Source organism: Oryctolagus cuniculus, chromosome 12 (genome assembly GCF_964237555.1).
Source record: "Oryctolagus cuniculus chromosome 12, mOryCun1.1, whole genome shotgun sequence".
Taxonomy (NCBI): domain Eukaryota; kingdom Metazoa; phylum Chordata; class Mammalia; order Lagomorpha; family Leporidae; genus Oryctolagus; species Oryctolagus cuniculus.
Window position 1 is genome coordinate 52,374,802 of NC_091443.1, and position 20,096 is coordinate 52,394,897.

At 44.5% G+C, this 20,096-nt stretch overlaps 1 protein-coding gene across 1 annotated transcript in view; it reads left to right on the forward strand.

Annotated features, from left to right (window-relative positions):
- Positions 1-18,816, forward strand: part of DAD1 (defender against cell death 1) — a 28,817-nt gene extending 10,001 nt beyond the window's left edge. Inside the window, exons 2-3 of the mRNA XM_002718058.5 lie at positions 6,768-6,942; positions 18,577-18,816. Coding sequence (XP_002718104.4) covers positions 6,768-6,898 — 131 coding nt within the window. The 3' untranslated portion in view covers positions 6,899-6,942; positions 18,577-18,816. The remainder of the gene's footprint in view (positions 1-6,767; positions 6,943-18,576) is intronic.
- Positions 18,817-20,096: the final 1,280 nt, after the last annotated feature.

The window sequence follows — 20,096 nt, forward strand, 5'->3', positions numbered from 1 at the left end:
GATAGTGAGAGAGACAGAGAGAAAGGTCTTCCTTTTGCCATTGGTTCACCCTCCAATGGCCGCCGCGGCTGGTGCGCTGCGGCCGGCGCACCACACCGCGGCCGGCGCACCGCGCTGATCCGATGGCAGGAGCCAGGTGCTTCTCCTGGTCTCCCATGGGGTGCAGGGCCCAAGTTCTTGGGCCATCCTCCACTGCACTCCTGGGCCACAGCAGAGAGCTGGCCTGGAAGAGGGGCAACTGGGACAGAATTCGGCGCCCCGACCGGGACTAGAACCCGGTGTGCCGGCGCCGCAAGGGGGATAATTAGCCTAGTGAGCAGCGGTGCCGGCCAGTAACTCATCTTTTTCTTTAACTCTACAAACCATTCTTCATGTTGCAGTTCTAGCAGCCTTTAAAAGTGCATATTTTTACTCATCTGCTCAAACTCTTGAAATATTGTTTCATAGCACTTAGAACCAAGTGCAGACTCTCCTCTGAGTCTTACAGAGCCTTACAGAATTTGGCCTTTGTCTACTTCCCCTTGATCATTATAGACTGAGTGGTCTGACCTTGGTCTTTCTAGAACATTTCAAGATCATTCTTACTATCTAGAACGCTCTATCCCCAGATCTTTCTATAGCTGCTTCATGACATTTCAAGTATTGGTCTTAAGTAGTGTCTTTCTAAGGAGGCTTTCTGTGATCATTAAATAAAAAATAGCTTCCCAGTAACTCTTTTTTAATCCTATCTTATTTTCTTCATAGCACTCATCACTACCTGATACTTCCTTGTTTATTTGTTTATGTGTTATATTTCTCTCCAGAGGTTTGTAAGTTTCTTGGGATCCAGCCTCCTTGTCTTGTTCTGTGCCGTTCTTACGGCATCTGAATGAAGCATGGTACATAGCAGATGTTCAATAAATATTTTGCTCAAGGAATGAAAATATAAGGAGATAGAGTCAGTTAGAATTGCTGAACAGATTGCTTCAGGAGGCTGTAGATTTCCATCTTTAGACGTGCTCAGGAAGATCCTGAAGGACCAGTGATGGAGAAGTTTTTTTTTTTTTTTTTTTTTTTGACAGGCAGAGTTAGACAGTGAGAGAGACACACAGAGAGAAAGGTCTTCCTTTTTCTGTTGGTTCATCCCCCAAATGGCCACTATGGCCAGCCCGTTGCAGCCAGCGCGCCGCGCCCATTCGAAGCCAAGAGCCAGGTGCTTCCTCCTGGTCTCCCATGTGGGTGCAGGGCCCAGGGGCCTGGGCCGTCCTCCACTGCCTTCCTGGGCCACAGCAGAACTGGCCTGGAAGAGGAGCAAACGGGACAGAATCTGGCGCCCCAACTGGGACTAGAACCTGGGGTGCCGGCGCCACAGGCGGAGGATTGGATTAGTGAGCTGTGGTGCCGGCTGCTTTTTTTTTTTTTTTTTTTTTTTTAATTTATTAGAAGGTAGAGTGTCAATGAAAGAGGGAGGGAGGAGGAGGGGAAGAGAGAAATCAGAGAAATCACACACACACACAAAACAGAGAGAGAGATATAGAGATCTTCCATCTGCTGATTCACTTATTCCCTAAATGGCCACAACTGGGCCTGGGCCAGGTGGAAGCCAGGAGCTAGGAACTCAGTCAGGGTCTCCCAGGTGGGTGGCAGGAACCCAAGTACTCGGGTCATCCTCTGCTGCCTCCTAGGTGTGTTATTAGGAAGCTGGATCAGAAGGATGATGTAAACAGCACTCTGATACTGGTGTGAGTATCTCAAGCAGGGCCTTAACCCTTGTGCCCACTCACCCCTAGCACGAGCTTTAGAGCAGGTGTTTACCTTTTTTGTTCCTTGGTGCATGTGAGGGATAGGATACTCTTATTAGTGACGAAAACTCTGGAAGTCTTGTTGTTCTCCTGGGGATGGTGTAACCAGATTCTGTAAGTGATGACTATACTTTGGAAAATGTCCCAGGTGATTCACACATTCTCATCTTACATACCCACCTTTTGCCATCTCTTGGTCCTGTTAATCGTGTTAATCATCAAATGTTGTTGGTGTTTATAACCCTGGAGGCCTTTTCTATCTTTGTGGCCTCTGATTCTTTTTTTTTTTAAATGCAGATTCTGGTACAAGAAGTCTGAGGTGGGATCTTGGACTCTGCATTTCTCTTTTTAACAAGATTTGTTCATTTATTTGAAAGAAAGAGAGCGACTGAGCGAGAGAGCTTCTGTCCACTGGTTTACTCCTCAAATGGCTGCAAGGGCCAAGGCTGGGCCAAGACAAAGCCAGGAGCCAGGAGGTTCTTCCAGGTCTCACATGTGGAAAGTGGAGGCCCAAGCATTTGAGCCATCCTCCACTGACTTCCCAGGCACATTTGCAGGGAGCTAGAAGGGAAGCAGAGCAGGCAGGACCTGAATTGGTACTTCCATATGGGTGCTAGTGTTCTAGGTAGCAGCTTAACTTACTACACCACAATACCGGCTCCAAGGTCTCTGTTTCTTAACATTGTCATACAAATAACTTGGCTTACAATGATCATAATCATGATAACAGCACTTCATTACTGTGTTCATTTTTTTTTTTTAAGATTTATTTATTTACTTGAAAGAGTTACACAGAGAGAGGAGAGGCAGAGAGAAGAGAGAGAGGTCTTCCATCGGCTGATTCACTCCCCAGTAGGCTCACAGAGCTGCACCAATCTGAAGCCAGGAGCCAGGAGCTTCTTCCGGGTCTTCCACGTGCGTGTAGGGGCCCAAGGACTTGGACTGTGTTCTACTGCTTTTTCAGGCCATAGCAGAGAGCTGGATCAGAAATGGAACAGCTGAGGGGCCAGTGCCGTGGCTCACTTGGTTAATCCTCTGCCTGTGGCGCTGGCATCCCATATGGGCACCGGTTCTAGTTGCGGCTGCTCCTCTTCCAGTCCAGCTCTCTGCTGTAGCCTGGGAGGGCAGTGGAGGATGGCCCAAGCGCTTGGGCCCCTGCATCCGCATGAGAGACCAGGGAGAAGCACCTGGTTCCTGGCTTCATATTGGCGCAGCGCTGGCCGTGGTGGCCATTTGGGGAGTGAACCAATGGAAGGAAGACCTTTCTCTCTGTCTCTCTCTCACACTGTCTATGACTCTACCTGTCAAATTAAAAAAAAAAAAGTGGAGCAGCTGGGACTCAAACTCGTGCCCATAAGCGATGTGGGCACTGTAGGCAGCGGCTCTGCCTGCTACTCCACAGTGCTGGCCCCTGTATTAACCTTTGCAGAGTTTTTCTTTTGTCCCCTCATATTACTCCCAGTGCTCCCCCATATCCTCTACCCCATAACCACTGCTAATGATTTGGTATCTTTTTCTTCAGATTTTTCTCTAGATTCTACCTTAAAAAATGAGCAAATAATATATTTTAAAAATATGTTACATGTAAATAACATTTTTGAAAGAAACATGGGGGGTCTTCAGAAAGTTCATGGAAAATGGAATTAAAAGCACACATTTTGCGTGAGTTTTGTTTTAGTACCCTCATATGGAATGAAATAATTGTTTTGATTTTTTTTTTCACTTCATATCTTGATAACTTTGCTGCCAGTGAATAGAGAATTCATCTTATTTTGAACAACTGCATGGGATTTCACTGTGGGTCTGTAGTGTAATGTAACTAATCCCCTAGATGACATTGGGCTGCTCTCATCTTTTTAACTTTATTTAACTTTACAAGCATTGCTGTTGGAATGTCTTTGTTCTGTAAGAAACATTTCTTAGTTAGAAGGTGAAAATACTTGAAATATTAATAGGTATTGCCACTTGCTCTCCCAAACGGAGGAACCAATCTGTACTTCCCGCAGCAGGATTTTAATTGGTTGCCCTTGCTTCAGTCAGTGTCCTTCAGATTTTGAAGCGTCTGAGGTGCCTGCGAAGATCAGTGGTGCTTCCATAGTGTTTACATGTTTTAAGTGAATGAAAGCTGTTGCCATGGTGATAGACTCTGGAGAACTAGTCTGATAGTTTTCTGACCTTTGGATTAGATTTCAGTTCGTTGCCTTTTCTTTGTCAGTGATGGGATGAATGCTAGCCTGAAGCAAATTTGTTTTTTTTTAAAGTAGCGTAATAATTTATCACAGGCAGAAAGATATTTTGGAAGTGTATACTCCTGGAGCTTCCTTTTCATGTCACTGGTGACTGTTGCTAATGTACCGTGTTAGAATCTAAGCGTATAGAATGGGGTAGTGAGAGCTCTCTGAAGAGTTAACGGCACAGGTCTCTTGACTTTCTTGAGACAAACAAGCAGCTACTAGAACTTTGAGTTCAAAGACAGCTTATCTACAGCTATGAGGGACTCACAGATGAACATACCATATTTACAATCCTTGCCATCCATTGTTATGCACATTTCCACTAGAAAATAGAAATTCACCTTTGCAAGTTTTTAAAAGCCTATTTTATTTGGAAGGCAGAGAGACAAAAAGAGACCGAGAGGGGACAATCTTCTGTGTACAGGTTCACTCCTTAAATACCTGAAATAGCGAGGGTTGGCCTAGGCTGAAGCTAGGACTCTAGAACTTAACATGGGTCTCACATGGGTGGCCAGGGCTCACGTACTTGAGCCATCACCTGCTGTCTCCTAGGGCGCACTTTAGAGGTAGCTAATCAGAAGCAGAGCAGGGACTTGAATAGGCACTCTGATATGGGATGCAGGTGTCCCAACTGCTTACTTCAGCCACCGAGCCAAACATCTGTCCTGAAACTCACATTTTAACAACTTTTTGTTCAGCTCAGTCCTTTTGTTGCTGCTTCAACTGCATTTCCATTTAGGTATAATGAAAAAATCTTTAACTGGGGCTGGTGCTGTGGCGTAGCAGGTTAAGCCTCTGCGTGGGGCACCAGTTCGAGTCCCAGCTGTTCTTCCAATCCAGCTCTCTGCTAATGGCCTAGGAAATCAGAAGAAGATGGCCCAAGTGGTTGGGCCCCTGCACTCACATGGGGGACCCAGAAGAAGCTTTTGGCTTTGGATTGGCCCAGCTCCAGCTGTTGTGGCCATTTGAGGATTGAACTAGTGGATGGAAGAAGGCCTCTCTCTCTGTCTCTCCCTCCCTCTGTCTGTAACTCTGCCTCCTAAATAGATAAATAACTCTTCAAAACAAAACAAAGCAAAACAAAACAACAAACCCTTTAACTTGGGAGATAAGAGGATTCTGAGGGGTTTTTGGTTATATATGTTTTTTTAAATTTTTTTATTTTTTTGACAGGCAGAGTGGACAGAGAGAGAGAGACAGAGAGAAAGGTCTTCCTTTACTGTTGGTTCACCCTCCAATGGCCGGCGCACCGCACTGATCCGAAGCCAGGAGCCAGGTGCTTCTCCTGGTCTCCCATGGGATGCAGGGCCCATGCACTTGGGCCATCCTCCACTGTACACCCAGGCCACTGCAGAGAGCTGGACTGGAAGAGGGGCAACCGGGACAGAATCCGGTGCCCCGACCGGGACTAGAACCCAGGGTGCTGGCGCCGCAGGCGGAGGATTAGTCTATTGAGCTGTGGCGCCGGCCAGTTATATATGTTTTAATCTGAGTGAGTGTCTGGTTTTTAGTGTAACAAGTCTTTTTTTTTTTCCTTTAACAAGCAGTTAATACAAAAATTAAGTGTACAACTTCATGAATTTTTATATTCATCCATTTAACCACCACCGAGATGAAGATATAAAGCATTACTGGAGCCAGCACTGTGGCATAGCGGGTAAACCTGCAGTGCTGGCATCCCATATGGGTGCCGGTTTGAGTCCTGGCTGCTCCACTTCCAATCCAGCTGCCTGCCAATGTGCCTGGGAAAGCAGCGGAAGATGGCCTAAGCGCTTGGGCTCCTGCACCCACATGGGAGCCCTGGAAGAAGCTCCTGGCTCCTGGCTTCAGATCAGCTCAGCTCTGGCCATTGTGGTCATTTGGGGAGTGAGCTAGCAGATGGGAGACTCTCTCTCTCTGCCTCTGCCTCTGCCTCTCTCTCTAACTCTGCCTTTCAAATAAATCTTTTTTTTTTTTTTTTTTTTAAAGATATAAAGCCTTACCAGCACCTGGAAAGTCTGCATGCATCTTCCCAGTCACCCCTCCCTTCATGAAAGAGAAAAAGCACTGCTGACTTGAATGACCATAGATTTGTTTTGCTTAGTTTTAAGCTTAACATATAGGGAATCATGCAGCATGCACTTTTTGTGTTTGAATTGTGTTGCCTAACCTATTTGAGATTCATACCTGTTGTGTATAGTGGAAGTTCTTTTTTATTGCTGTATAATATTATGTTTGCATATGCCATACTTTATCCATTTTACTGTTGATAGACACCTAGGTTTTTCTAGTTTGGAGTTACGGGTATTTTTCCTATACATTCATTTGCAAAAGATTTATATATATATTATTTGAAAGGCAGATTGACAAGGAGAAGGGGAGAGAGGGAAAGATCAGTTTTCCATCTGCTGGTTCACTCTTCAAATGGCTGCCCCAGCCTTTTGGGCCAAGCCGAACCAGGAGCCTGGAATTCTATCCAGGTCTTCCAAGTGGGTGGCAGGGACCCAAGTACTTGGGCCATCATCCACTGCTTTCCAAGGTGCATTAGCTGAAGTAGCCGGGACTTGAACAGGCACTCTGATTTGGGATTCGAGGGTCACAGCAGTGGTTTAACCCATTGTGCCACAATGCCTGTCCTATACATACATTTTAATACACATGGCAGTCATTTCAGTTAGTGTGAAATTGTTGTGTCATAGGGTTGAGTGTGCTATTTGTAGTCATAATTGTGTTATACCTCTAGGTAACCACATTTGTGTTTTTCTCCATGTAGTTTGCCTGAGAATACAGATCAACCCACAGAACAAAGCGGATTTCCAAGGCATCTCCCCAGAGCGAGCCTTTGCTGATTTTCTCTTTGCCAGCACCATCCTGCACCTTGTGGTCATGAACTTTGTTGGCTGAATCATTCTCATTCAATTACCTGAGGAGTAGGAGACGGGAATTATGTAAGTGAAGATCATAATAACCATTGTCCCATTGTGTTGATTTTAGGAAGAGAAATTAAATGGGGTTGGTTCTGATCTCTGTTGGCAGTGCTCCCATAGTGCTGATAAAGACATTTGCAGAATTTTCCATTGGTCTGTAAAGTATGCATTAATAGCATCGTGATTCATTAGTACTGCCGCTCTTGGTCATTGCCTTCTCACTGTTAGGCAAATCATTAAGATAATAGAAAATGAATGTTTGCCTATAGCTAATACATTAATTTCTACACCAGTAGCTCCACGAACATAGCTCACAACTGGAAGAGATTTGAATTGTAGGTTTTGCTTTTAGATTTGCTCTTAGTTTTTTCTGATTTTGATCTGTGACTTTAACTGATGGGTCCTTGTCTTCATTGTACCTGGTACCTCATTTATACCTGGCCATCTGGTGTACATTAAATGAAAGACTGTGGTCATTAGCTATGTGTCCTGAAGTAGAAATATATGAGGAAATTGGATTAACTGGGGAACATACTTTAAAATGTAAGAAGGGATGCCGTTTGTTTCATTTATCCTTTCCCCTTTTTTGGCAATGGAACTGTTCTTTTCCAAACAAACTCTTATGTGGAATTCTGGTGTAAAAAGCAAAAATAAAGCTGGAGTTGTTTTGATTGACAGAAATGAACTAGCCTTCTCTGCTTGGCCTTGCCTTCATGTGTGATGTTCTTCCCCTCCCTCCTAAGCATAATCCTAAAACTCTAATAAGTACATGGGGTTTTCTAAACTGTCAGTCAACACTGTTACGTTATATATAAGGAAACATGGGCCCTCAGCACCCCAGGGGCCTTCTCTGACCATGTAGTTAAGTGGTTGTAGACTAGTGCCTTTTTCCAGGAGTGCTCTTAGCTCAGTGTTCTTTCCAGTACCCTAGTGAACTTAGTGATGAACGTGTGCACTGTTTTCTTTGCCCTTGCACTACAGAAATTTAATATTGTTGTTACTGAGTAGTAGAGAAAAGACAACCTTAGGAAATACCATCATACTTGGGAGGTGCATATTCCAGGATCAGCCTCTTCTGTCCTTACTTGGAAAGCTCTCAGTTCTGTACTAAGCTGCAGAACTCTTAACACAAGAGAGCAGTCATGTGCAGAATACATGCAGTAATGTGGCAGCGACTTCATTTTCTGGCATACATAATTAGTTACTTATAAGGATACATAAGTCTTTTCCTTTGTATTGCCTGAAAAACACTTCTGTTAGTTTAGGTAAGGTTTCGTTTTTGGTAGTGATACGTTGACAGATGGTTTATTTCAGTGAAAACACTTGAGAACCATTTTATTCTGTTCTGATACAACTTAATTTCTTGGAGACCTGATTAAGATGAGTTTTTCCCCATCCCTGCCTCCACGTAGCCCTCCCTCGTTCTCAGCTTGCCATTTAATGCCTTCTTTTTAGAATACAGAGAAAAGTGGCCGGCGCCGCGGCTCACTAGGCTAATCCTCCGCCTTGTGGCGCTGGCACACCGGGTTCTAGTCCCGGTCGGGGCGCCGGATTCTGTCCCGGTCACCCCTCTTCCAGGCCAGCTCTCTGCTGTGGCCAGGGAGTGCAGTGGAGGATGGCCCAGGTGCTTGGGCCCTGCACCCCATGGGAGACCAGGAAAAGCACCTGGCTCCTGGCTCCTGCCATCGGATCAGCGCGGTGCGCCGGCTGCAGCGCGCCGGCCGCGGCGGCCATTGGAGGGTGAACCAACGGCAAAAGGAAGACCTTTCTCTCTGTCTCTCTTTCTCACTGTCCACTCTGCCTGTCAAAAAAAAAAAAAAAAAAAAAAAAAGAATACAGAGAAAAGTGAAATGTGGCTCTTGCTTTCAAGAAGTGAACAGTCTAGTAGAGCAGAGGCATGGAAGCCTAAGAGTTAAAACACAATATAGTTAGAGCCTCACTAAGGATCTGTGAGAGTCCAAGAAAGTGGCGACGATGCCATCTGTAGCAGGGCCAGCAGGTGAGTTATCTGAACAGTAGACAGCAGCTCTTACCAAGTGCCAGTTAACTGTTACCAGTGGATAAGCTCGTGCAGCTGGGAGACTGACCCACACTGACTTTCTTTTTTAAAGATTTATTTATGTATTTGAAAGAAGTACAGAGAGAGAGAGAGAAATCTTCCATTTTTTTGCTGGTTCATTCCCCAGATGGTCGCAGTGGCCAGGGCTGGGCCTGGCTGAAGCAAGGACCTTCTTCTGGGTCTCCCATGTGGGTGCAGGGGCCCAAGCACTTGGGCCATCTTCCACTGCTTTCCCAGGTGCATTAGCAGAGAGCTGAATTGGAAGTGGAGCAGCTGGGGCTCAAACCAGCACCCATAAGGGATGCCGGCACTGCAGACTGCAGCTTAAACTGCTATACCACAGGCTGGCCACAGCATTGACTTTCTTATTAGAATACCATGAGTGGCTCTTGGGCCCTCTGGTAGAGGGTGCTGGAGAGGTTGTAAGTCTGGTTGCCTTACCTCAGGTTCCTGAAGTTCTTTTTGTGTCACTGAGTCATGGTGTATATTTAGGAATGGGACAGAGCAAACATTTCATGGACGTTCTCTAGGCTCAGGGAGATACCAAATCATGGGAAATTATGTCCCAGAGCTGTCGTGATTGGAGGAAGACTGCTGCAGAGAGCTTACTATTTCAAAATTATGACAAAAACAGAGACAAAAAAGCAGGCTCAGCAGGAACTGTGTACTGCAGACCATATTAACAACCCAAGGCCACCTGTTCAGCTGGGAATTATGGTACAGCAAAATCTTCCAATCTCAGTTGGGGTGTTAAATCATTCTATAGAGAGTATGCTCACACAAAAGTCATCCTCTCTAGGGATTGCCCAGAGTACTTGCCACAGAGATCCTTCATCTGACGTACACTTCACTGTGCCCCTGCCAGTTTGGTAAATACACATTTATTTACCCCTTTTATGTGCTTCTAACTCAGCTCTATGTGTAGTGTGTCAAAACACTTTTCAAATAGTTTCCAGGTGAGCTCACAATATTCATAACAGCTCAGAAGGTAAGATTAAACAGATTGAACAGTCTCCATATTTTCCAACTGAAAGTTGGGCATAAAAAAATAGACATCTATAGTGTAACTGGTGTTGCCTGAATTTGAGGGTGACATTTAAAACAAGCAGCTACTCTGAAAAAGGCAGATCAAAATGGCATGGAGTTAAAAAATATATTCTCAGTTATCAGACATGGAGTGCTCACCATGTGTCATGTGTTTAAGTGCTTCTTGTTCCACATCCAACTCAAAATAACCTCACGAGGATAGGTTGCTCTTCCCATTTACATACAAGGAACTGAGTTCAGAGAGCCTTGCTAGAAAACTTAGCATTAATAAGACTCATAATCTAGCCTGATTTCCAAAAATAATTTTGTTGTAAATATATTATTTACTTTTGTGAGAGACAGAACTCTCATCTACCAGTCACTCCTCAAATGCTGGCAAAGGCTTGCGATGGGTTGGGGAACTGGAGCCAGGAGCTGGGGATTTAACTTGGGTCTCCCATGAGAGTGGCAGGTACCCAGTCACTTGCTATCACCTGCTGCCTCCCAAGGTCTGCATTATCAAGAAGCTGGAGTCAGGACCCAGAACTGGGGAACTGAACTCAGGTACTTTGATGTGGGAGGTTGGCATCTTAACTGCTAGGCTAAATGTTGATCTCACAACTATTTTTATACTTCATTTTTGTTCAAGTTGCTTTATCATATAGTGTTTGTCAACTGCAGAGTTAAAGAAGCAAATTTAAAAAGAACCACAGTTTTGTTATCACTGTCTTCACCCTAATACTTACTTTTTTTCACTTTTTTTTTAAGATTTATTTATTTATTTGCAAATCAGAGTTACACAGAGAGAGGAGAGGCAGAGAGAGAGAGAGAGAGAGAGAAAGAGAGAGAGAGAAAGAGAAAGTCTTCCATCCAATGGTTCACTCCCCAATTGGCTGCAACGGCTGGCGCTGTGCTGATTAGAAGCCAGGAGCCAAGAGCTTCTTCTGGGTCTCCCACGTGGGTGCAGGGGCCCAAAGACTTGGGCCATCTTCTGCTGCCTTCCCAGGCCACAACAGAGAGCTGGATCAGTAGTGGAGCAGCCAGGACTCGAACTGGCACTCGTATGGGATGCTGGCTCTTCAGGCCAGGGCATTAACCCACTGAGCCACAGCACTGGCCCCCCTTTCTTCACTTTTATTATGATGGTTTCTAAAAGGCAGAAAAAAATACCAGTGTAAATGTGGCAGACACCCTTGTATTCACCACCTGGAATTAGCAGATTTTGAACAGATTAAACATGATAGGTTAGCTATGTTCCCTTTGGATACCCTCTCCAGACCTAGTTCCTTTCCTGTCCTGTAAGACTTCATGGCAGTTTTGTTTACCCAGAACTAATAAAATAGCTAGATCTGTTAATATCAGTGTGTTTTCCAAACTCGAGACTACGGTATCCTGAACACATGGTCACAGATAGCAGTTTGGGAAACCGTATAGTATAGTTAGCTACCCAATCTGATGACAGTACTGGATATAGGTCCAGGTGGTTAAGAAATGCTCCTTTTTTGTATTATAAAGATATAAAAGTAAAAACTCTTCTGATGAGCCTCTGAGCCCCAAGAATCTGGGCACACCTGAAGTGATGATCAGTGTTTGGCATGTGGCGGCAGCCAAGTTTTGAAAGAATGTATGGTATGGAAGCTCAGCAGATTTACTTAAAATTTTGCATACTTTCTGTTGTCATTTATGTATTTTTTTGTGTGTTGCTTTGTGAAATTCTTAAAAAAATTTTTTTTTCCATATTTGTTTATTTTGAAAGTAGAGTTAGAGACAGGGAGAGAGAGATCTTGCATCTGCTGGTTCACTCTCCAGATGGCCACAGCTGCCAGCACTGGACTAGGCTGAAGCCAGGAGCCAGGCATTTCATCTGGGTCTCCCATGTGGGTGCAGGGGCCCAAATACTTAGCCATCTTCTGCCGCCTTCCCCATGCCATTAGTGGGGAGCTGGATCAGAAGTGGAACAGCTGGGACATGAACTGGTGCCCATGTTGGATGCTGGCATTACAGGTGGCAGCTTTACCTGCTACACCACAGCCTGGCCCCAGTGACATTCTTTTAATAAAATGTCAGCCTAGGGGTGGATGTCTGGCACAGCAGTTAAGATGCTGCTTAGGATGCCTGCTTTGTGTCGGAGTGCCTGAGTTTGAGTCTTGGCTGCGCTCCTGATTCCAGCTTCCTGCTAATGCACACCTGGGAGGCAGTGGAAGGTGGCTCAAGTACTTGAGTCTGTCTTACCCAGATTGAGATCCAGGCTTCTGGCTCTTGCCTGGCCTAGCTCCAGCTATGTGGATGTTTGGGGGAGTGAATCAGTGGATGTAAGATATCTCTTCCATCTCTCTTTCTCCCTCCTTCCCTCTCTCTCTCTCTCTCTCTCTCTCTCTCTCTCTCTGCCTTTGTGGAAAAAAGAAAGCCGGTCTCAGGTAGTTCTGAAGGAAATGAGGAAAAGAGGGACAGAACTACATTGGGTTACAGTTTGGGAATTCAGGTTCTGATGACCTGAGCTCTGGATCTGAGGAAGAGATAAACTGGGACAAACCCAGGTGGGTAATATGTGCAGCTCCTGGGGAGAGTGTGCCAAAAGCCTGTGCTAAAACCTTGTTAGTGCTGCTTTGTTTTTATAGTGGAGACCATTCTCCCATAGGTCTTAAAAATTCATAGTGTTTAATCTTAGCTGGAGCAAGGGGGCTGCAGGGTAGAACATTTTTAACCCTCACAGGCAGTGCTGTTTACAAACATGCAATTGTGTTGGCTTTTCGAATTCATCAATTAAAATATAGTAATCTGGAGAATTACCTTTGGTAGAGAATCCAAATGTTATTTTTTAGGTTCCACTGCCACCTAGTGGGGAGTCTGTTCCTGTGCTGGGAGAATGTACCACTAAGCTGAGAGAAGTGAAGTGTCAGGGAGGAAACCACTGAACTGATCTTTGCAGTAGGACTTAGTTTCTTTCCAGGCATAGGAGGGCAGCAGAGGGCCAAGTGGGTTCAGATGCAGAGTCGGGGGTTACTTTCCATTCTGGCCAGAAGTGGGTAGTGTAGAGTTAGAAACAAAAGGGCAAGGAACCTTACGGTGGCCGAAGGGTTTTGTTGTACAGGGAGGATGCTCAGATTTCCGCTTTGTTTCCTTCTTTTGCCAGTGTGAGAGCTCCCTCTTTGCTTTGTTCTAAACCTTTTATTGTTCTCAACAATGACCTTTCACTGGCAATAATTTTTAATTTTTTGTTGGTGAGAGGCCCATTTAGTTTTTATTTCATTTTCACTTTGGCATTTCTACCTTAGACTGGATTCATTCCAGCTACCAAATAGTTTCCCCAGAAAGGAACTATCTTAAATTTGTAGAAAATCTACTCAGGTAGGCACAATGAGATGTGTTTTTTTTTTCCTCTTGGTTGGAAAGTGAGATTAATTCTTTACTAATTATTCTTTTTTTTTTTTTCAATTATTTTTTGACAGGCAGAGTGGACAGTGAGAGAGAGAGACAGAGAGAAAGGTCTTCCTTTTGCCGTTGGTTCACCCTCCAATGGCCATCGCTGCCGGTGCACCGCGCTGATCCGATGGCAGGAGCCAGGTACTTATCCTGGTCTCCCATGGGGTGCAGGGCCCAAGTTCTTGGGCCATCCTCCACTGCCTTCCCGGGCCAAAGCAGAGAGCTGGCCTGGAAGAGGGGCAACCGGGACAGAATCTGGCGCCCCGACCGGGACTAGAACCCAGTGTGCCGGTGCCGCTAGGTGGAGGATTAGCCTATTGAGCCGCAGCGCCGGCTCAAATAAATAAATCTTAAAAAAGTGAAAGAGAATATGAAGTAGATGTGTGCTTATGAATTTCATTGCTGCCCCAACTCCCTGCCTTATCTTCTCCATCCTTCCAGCTCAGAGGACTCCTGCCCGGAGTCGTCTTCACTCCTTATGTTATCTAGGACCCTCTTCCCTGGTCTCTCGGAGCCCACTTCTAAAATCCCATCATTACGAAACTGCTCATTCCCTTTCCTGTCTCTCCCCCTGGCCCCTGAACTCCCTGAGACCAGGGAGCACAGCACTAACAGTGATGATGGCATGTTTGTTGAGTGAATGTATGAACAAAGAAATCATTTTCAGCTGCAAGCAAAATAGCTCTATCATTGATTACTTGGATACTAATGCATGTAGCAAGTGCTGTGGAGGAAAGGTGAAGGAAAAGATCCCGTGAGCGGCTGTGTAGTGGTGAAGAGCACGAGAAGTCAGGAGACCTGCATCATGGCCGTTGCTCTGTTAGCCAGTTGGATGGACACATAAGCTATCTCTGAGCAGCAGTTTCCTTGTCTGCACAGTGGAAATTGGCAGGGGTGTTCATAAGAGTCTCTTGTGATAAAGCCTTTCATTGCTATAATTTATGATGGTCCCTCTTGCGTTTGTTGAGGACTGTGCTGTTTTTGTGGATGCTTGGTTGGGTTTCGCTTTTTTCCCCAGTCGTTGCATTTTATCCACATTTCAAGATTCCCACTTTCCATTCTCAGGGGGGAGAAAATTGAAGAGTGACTACTTACAACAAAATCACTTTCCCAGGCTTGTAGGATTCACCTACATTCTACATGTGCTTTTACAGACATTACCTTGTGTGAGTTTTACCACCTGCCCTGTCATGGAGGTAGACAGAGTAGTAGTTGCATTTCACACCTGAGGCATTTAAACTTTGAAGTTTAAGTTGACTTACCCCGGCTCTGGAGCTACAAAGAGACTTAAGGGGGAGCTTGCTAGTTGATATTTGGCTTCCAAACTTTCCCAGTGCTGCTTCCTCTCCATTCAGGGACTTTATGGTGAATATATATATCTATATATCTTCCTGTTAGAAGGTTTTCATTAAAAATGCCAAACTTTTCTTTTTTAAATAGGAAAAATTTAAATAAAATTTAAATGAGAAAGATGGTGGATAAGAAAGGATGAAGACAGACTGTCTCAAATATCTCTGCAAAGTTGGTCATCATTTTTTTTTTTTAAAGATTTATTTATCTGAAAGGCAGAGTTACAGAGAGGCAGAGGCAGAGGCAGAGAGAGAGAGAGAGAGAGAGAAAGAGAGAAAGAGAGTCTAGCTTCCATCTGTTGGTTCACTCCCCAAATGGCCACAATAGCCAGAGCTGGGCCTATCTGAAGCCAGAAGACTGGAGCTTCTCCCAGGTCTCCCACATGGGTGCAGGGGCTCAAGAACTTGGGCCATCTTCTACTGCTCTCCCAGCAGAGAGCTGGATCTGAAGTGGAGCAGCCGGGACTCAAACTGGCTCCCATATGAGATGCTAGCAATGAAGGCTTCGGCTTTATCCGTTATGACACAGTGCTGGCCCCAAAGTTGGTCATCTTTAATATGGTCAGACAGATGCAGAATGTATGTCTCATGAGGGTGACCCTGCACCAGTGCTGCCCAATGGAACTTTCAGCAATGAGATTGCATTCTGGGTCTGCCCAATACTGGAACCATTAGCCATATGTGATTTTTTAAAAAATGAGACACTTTAAAAATTTTTAAATTTTCATTTGATTTGGAAGGCAGAGGGATAGAGATCCTCTATCCACTGATTCATCCCCTAGATACCTGCAACAGCCAGAGCTGGGCCAGGCTATAGCCAGGAGTCTCATGTGGGTGACAGGGTTCCAACTACTTGAGCCATCACTACTGCCTCCTGGGGTGTGCATCAGCAGGAAGCTGGATCGGAAGTGGAGCTGAGCCTTGAACTCAAGCACTTCGATACTAGATGTGGGTGTTCCAAGAGGCCATTTAACTGCTGTGCCACATACCTGCCCCTGTCTGTGTTATTAAAAATGGGGCGGGCTGACAGAGATGAGGAACTGAATTTTTCATTTTATTTAATTTTAATAGAGCTTAAATAGTCACCTATGGCCTGAGGCTACTATAAGGTTACAGTTGTTGCATCTTTAAATTGCAAGGGTTGAGCTAGCTGATCTTTAAAAGCTGCTTTCATTTGTAGACAAATAGGATCTATACCTTCTAAAACTGTAGTGATTCAGATTGAGCTGTGAACCTAGAATTCCTAAAGTATGGTCTTTGATTCACGTTATCTTTCATTTCTTTTTTAATTGAATGACCAGCATCAGGGATGAGATGGATTGGAAGGCAAAAATCAGTGTTTGATGGTATCTGCCCAGTGCTAGTGTCTGAATAGATGTGTTGTTGGGGAAGAATACAAATTCCAGATAGAGACGTCCCTGTCTGGCATTCTCTCCTCAATGTATGCAGAGAGGAATTATTTTAAACACTTCTTTGTGCTGCTCGCTTTCTTTTAAGATGATTAGAACAGACTAATAAATGGCACCGTGTTTTATGCATGGGGAGAACAGACTGAAGAAGTCACGCTAACTCTTCTCCGTAGGTGAAGGCACATTGTGCCTGTGTCGGTATCGGGGGAGGAGATTTTTATTAGTCATTCCCCCAAAACCTTTACGCCTTGGGTAGCAGTTGAAACCGTTCTGGGCTGGTGATTGGTCCAGTTTGCTTGAGCTGACATTGCAGAGCATCTCAGGGCCTCTGCTTTTAGCATAGCATCTGGTAAACCTATCTTTGCCTTACAGGAAGGGAAAAGATGGTTTTAAATAAGGTGTTCTGAAAATCCCTAGCAAAGACACACTGTTGTGACTCTGTTTTGCCCTCCACATGAATGACCTCCGTGCCCGAAGTTTAAATGTTTCACTTAATATAGAATCTCAATCCTTGATTTTTATACCAAGCCATATTTCTTCTGTAATCCTAAGTAAGCCAAGACTTTGTTCCCTGATCTGGCCTTATGCCCCTGTCCTTTTTCACTGCTAGAGCTGATGGCTGTGTGGGCTCAGAGTCCGCTGCCAGAGAGCTTGCTTAAGAAATGTGGTGGAATGAATAGATGAGTCTTCCCAGGCCCTCGTTCTTGTTTGGCACTGGGAACACTTTTTACTCCCTCCTTTTGTTTGTTCTTTTACACATTTCTCACAGTTCTACTGATAAAAGAATGTTCCGAGTTATGAGGCATTTCTCTAACAATTGTTAGTGAAATAAAAGCATTCTGGCTAGATAGGAAATCTAAAGTCTTTTTTAATAGCTCTGATGCTAAAAATCTCCAGGTCACTTGAACAAAGTAAGGTGTTTGGTGCTCTTTTACCTACGGGGGTAGGAAAAGTAGTGTTTCCCAATGTTTTTCAAGTCATGGCATGAATAGATGGTTTTTATGGTACACTGCAGGAAAATCAGAAAAATAACAGGAGATCTTGGAGCTCCTAAGACCAGGAGGTCACTTTCTGCTATCTTGGAGTCTACTAGGTGGGAAGCCCCCACCGAGGGACTAGTAAGGAAGCCTGTGTTTCTGGGAGGAGGGTCTTTATCTCACATATTACAGATCCCGGTGCATTCTGGCTCTCGTAGCAGTGCAGCCAACTTCTGGAGTTACTCACCTTCTTGCCAAAAACAATTCTACCTTTAAAAGAAAAGTAAATTAGGGACCAGCTTTGTGACTCAGCAGGTTAAGCCGCTGCTTATGATGCTGGGATCCCGTTTTAGAGCACCCTTTTGGAGTCCTGGCTGCTCTGCTTCCAGTCCACGTTCCTGCTAATGTGCCCAGGAAGATGGCCCAAATATCTGGATTCCTGCCACCTATGTGGGAGATCAGAATGGAGTTCTGGCTTCTGGCTTCAGCATGGGCCAGACCTAGCTGTTGTGGTCATTTGGGGACTGAGCCAGCAGATGGAAGATCTCTCCCTCTTTGTTTTCTTTCTGTTTCTCTGCCTTTCAAATAAGTAAATAAATAAATCTTAAAAAATTAAGTTAATACTTACTTTGTTTTGGTACTCTGTTATATATGGGATTGGGACTTTTTCTCTACTTACTTTCTTGAATCCTTCCTTCTTCTATTCCCCCTAAGATTGGATATCAATGCTTTATAAACATTCAGGTCCAGAAAAGCTTCCAGCAAGTCTCATATCAAAAGACCTGTGGAGCAGGGAGGTTAGAGTGACTAATGTAAAATAGCAGCTAATCATGATAGAACTTCATTTAGGACCCCTGTTTCCTGTCCCTAGGCCCCTTGGTGTACAAGGAATTGAGGTTTGACTATTACATTTGCTCCATTCTGAGTTTTCTTACCTGGCTTGAATATTGTCTTTTTTTTTTTTTTTTTTTTTTTTTTAAGATTTATTTATTTATTTGGAAGAGTTACACAGAGAATGAAGGAGAGGCAGAGAAGGAGAGAGAGGGAGAGAGAGGTCTTCCATCCCCTGGTTCACTCCCTGATTGGCTTCAATTGCCAGAGCTGCACTGATCCAAAGCCAGGAGCTAGGAGTTTCTTTTGGGTCTCCCATGTGGGTGCAGGGACCAAGGACCTGGGCCATCCTCTACTGCTTTCCCAGGCCATAGCAGAGAGCTGGATCGGAAATGGAGCATCCGAGACTCAAACTGGCACCCATATGGGATGCTGGCACTGCAGGTGGCGGCTTTACCCACCACGTTGCAGCACTGGCCCCTTGAATGCTGTCTTGAGCTTAGGAACCCCATAACTGTCGTGTGAGTTTAAGAGTTGAGGATTTGAGGACGCATTTTACCTTTAATATTTCTTTCTTTTAGGTTCACTTTTGGACTTCCCTGGATAAGAGTTATTGAAGAAGGCAGCCTGTTGAACATGTGGATTTTCAGAAGATTGGTGTTTACTCTCAACTCTGATTTGGTATGCAGATGGAAAACCCCGAGAAGTTCCCTAGTTCTCTGTCCAAGCAACTTTGTAATAAACAGTTATTAATATGACCTCTGCCTTCCATTAAGTGTAACCTTTTGCCTTCCAAATTAAAAAGCTCCATGCCACTCCTCCATGTGCCTCTGGCTCTGTTATTTATTTTATTTTCTGTTGTCATCAGAATCCTCTTTTCCCCTTCAATCTTGTGTGCTAAACTCTTTATTAAAGAGTTGATAACTTGCAACAGTGAACCTCCGTCCTTGTTTTCATTAAGTGAATCTGAAGTTAATGACAAAAGGCAATGGCGACAACCTGGGAAATGGCAGTCCTTTGTCTTTTCCCCGGTAGGTAATCCCTTATTAATCCTTCCCTTGTTACAGGTGCTTCTGCTCTTAGGACACAAGGCATTCCTGGAACTGCATCATTAAGCACTTTGTTAGAAATTGAACCAAGTGGGTGCTTTCACATTTACATTTGTTTCAACATGCCTTAGTGGGGAAAATGAAATATGTATCTCTTAGGCAATGTAAGCAGAGTGTAAAAAGTGACGATTGTTTGTAGATTGATTTATAGCATAGGGCAGACTCCAAAGCATCTTCATGAATATTTTCTCATTTTATTCTTGAAGTTTTCTCAATCCTTGTTAGGTAGATTGGGAAGTCAAAGCTTAGATGTGTGACTTGCTGAAGGTCAGAGTTCATGGCAAAGCTCGGATAGTGCATAGGGCTGCTGACTGAGGTCTGAGCATATTTGTATGTATCATGCTAGCAACCCCCTTTGCATCATGGGTGCTGTTAGCGTTGCCATGTCTGGGACACAAAGCTGTGCCAATGCCATTGTTTGATTTGGTGGACTGCTGGGATGGTGGGTTATGCCCTGATTTTTCTTCCATAGGGCTGCACGTGAGTATCATCTGGGAAACTTAAAATAGGATGCCAAAGCCCAGGCCAGTGAAGTCTCTGAGAGTGGCATCTGTAGTTTGTAAAACTACCCAGGTGATTTCATTGTGCAGCCAAACTGGATGAGCACAGCTCTAGGGTCTTGCTATTCAAAAAGTAGTCTTTGGCAATATTGACATCATCTAGGCAGCTGCTTGAAAAGGAGACTCCCAGGTCCCAATCTGAACCTGCAGAAGCAGAATCTTCATCTTAACAAGGCCCCCAGCTGATTAACAGGCACAATAAAGTTTGAGATCTGATCTAGAGCAGTGGTTTTCAAATCTGGATATATCTCACAGTTACCTGGGAACTTGGGCCTCTGTGTTTATTAGTGTTCTGCTTGATGAAATACCCTCACCAGCTGCAGATCAGGAGGCAGCAGGCTTTTTCTTAAATGAACAGGCAAGACTGTTCCAACATGCTTACGAAAACTGGCTGTTGGTCCGTGGGTCATGGTTTACCACTAAGGTTATGAA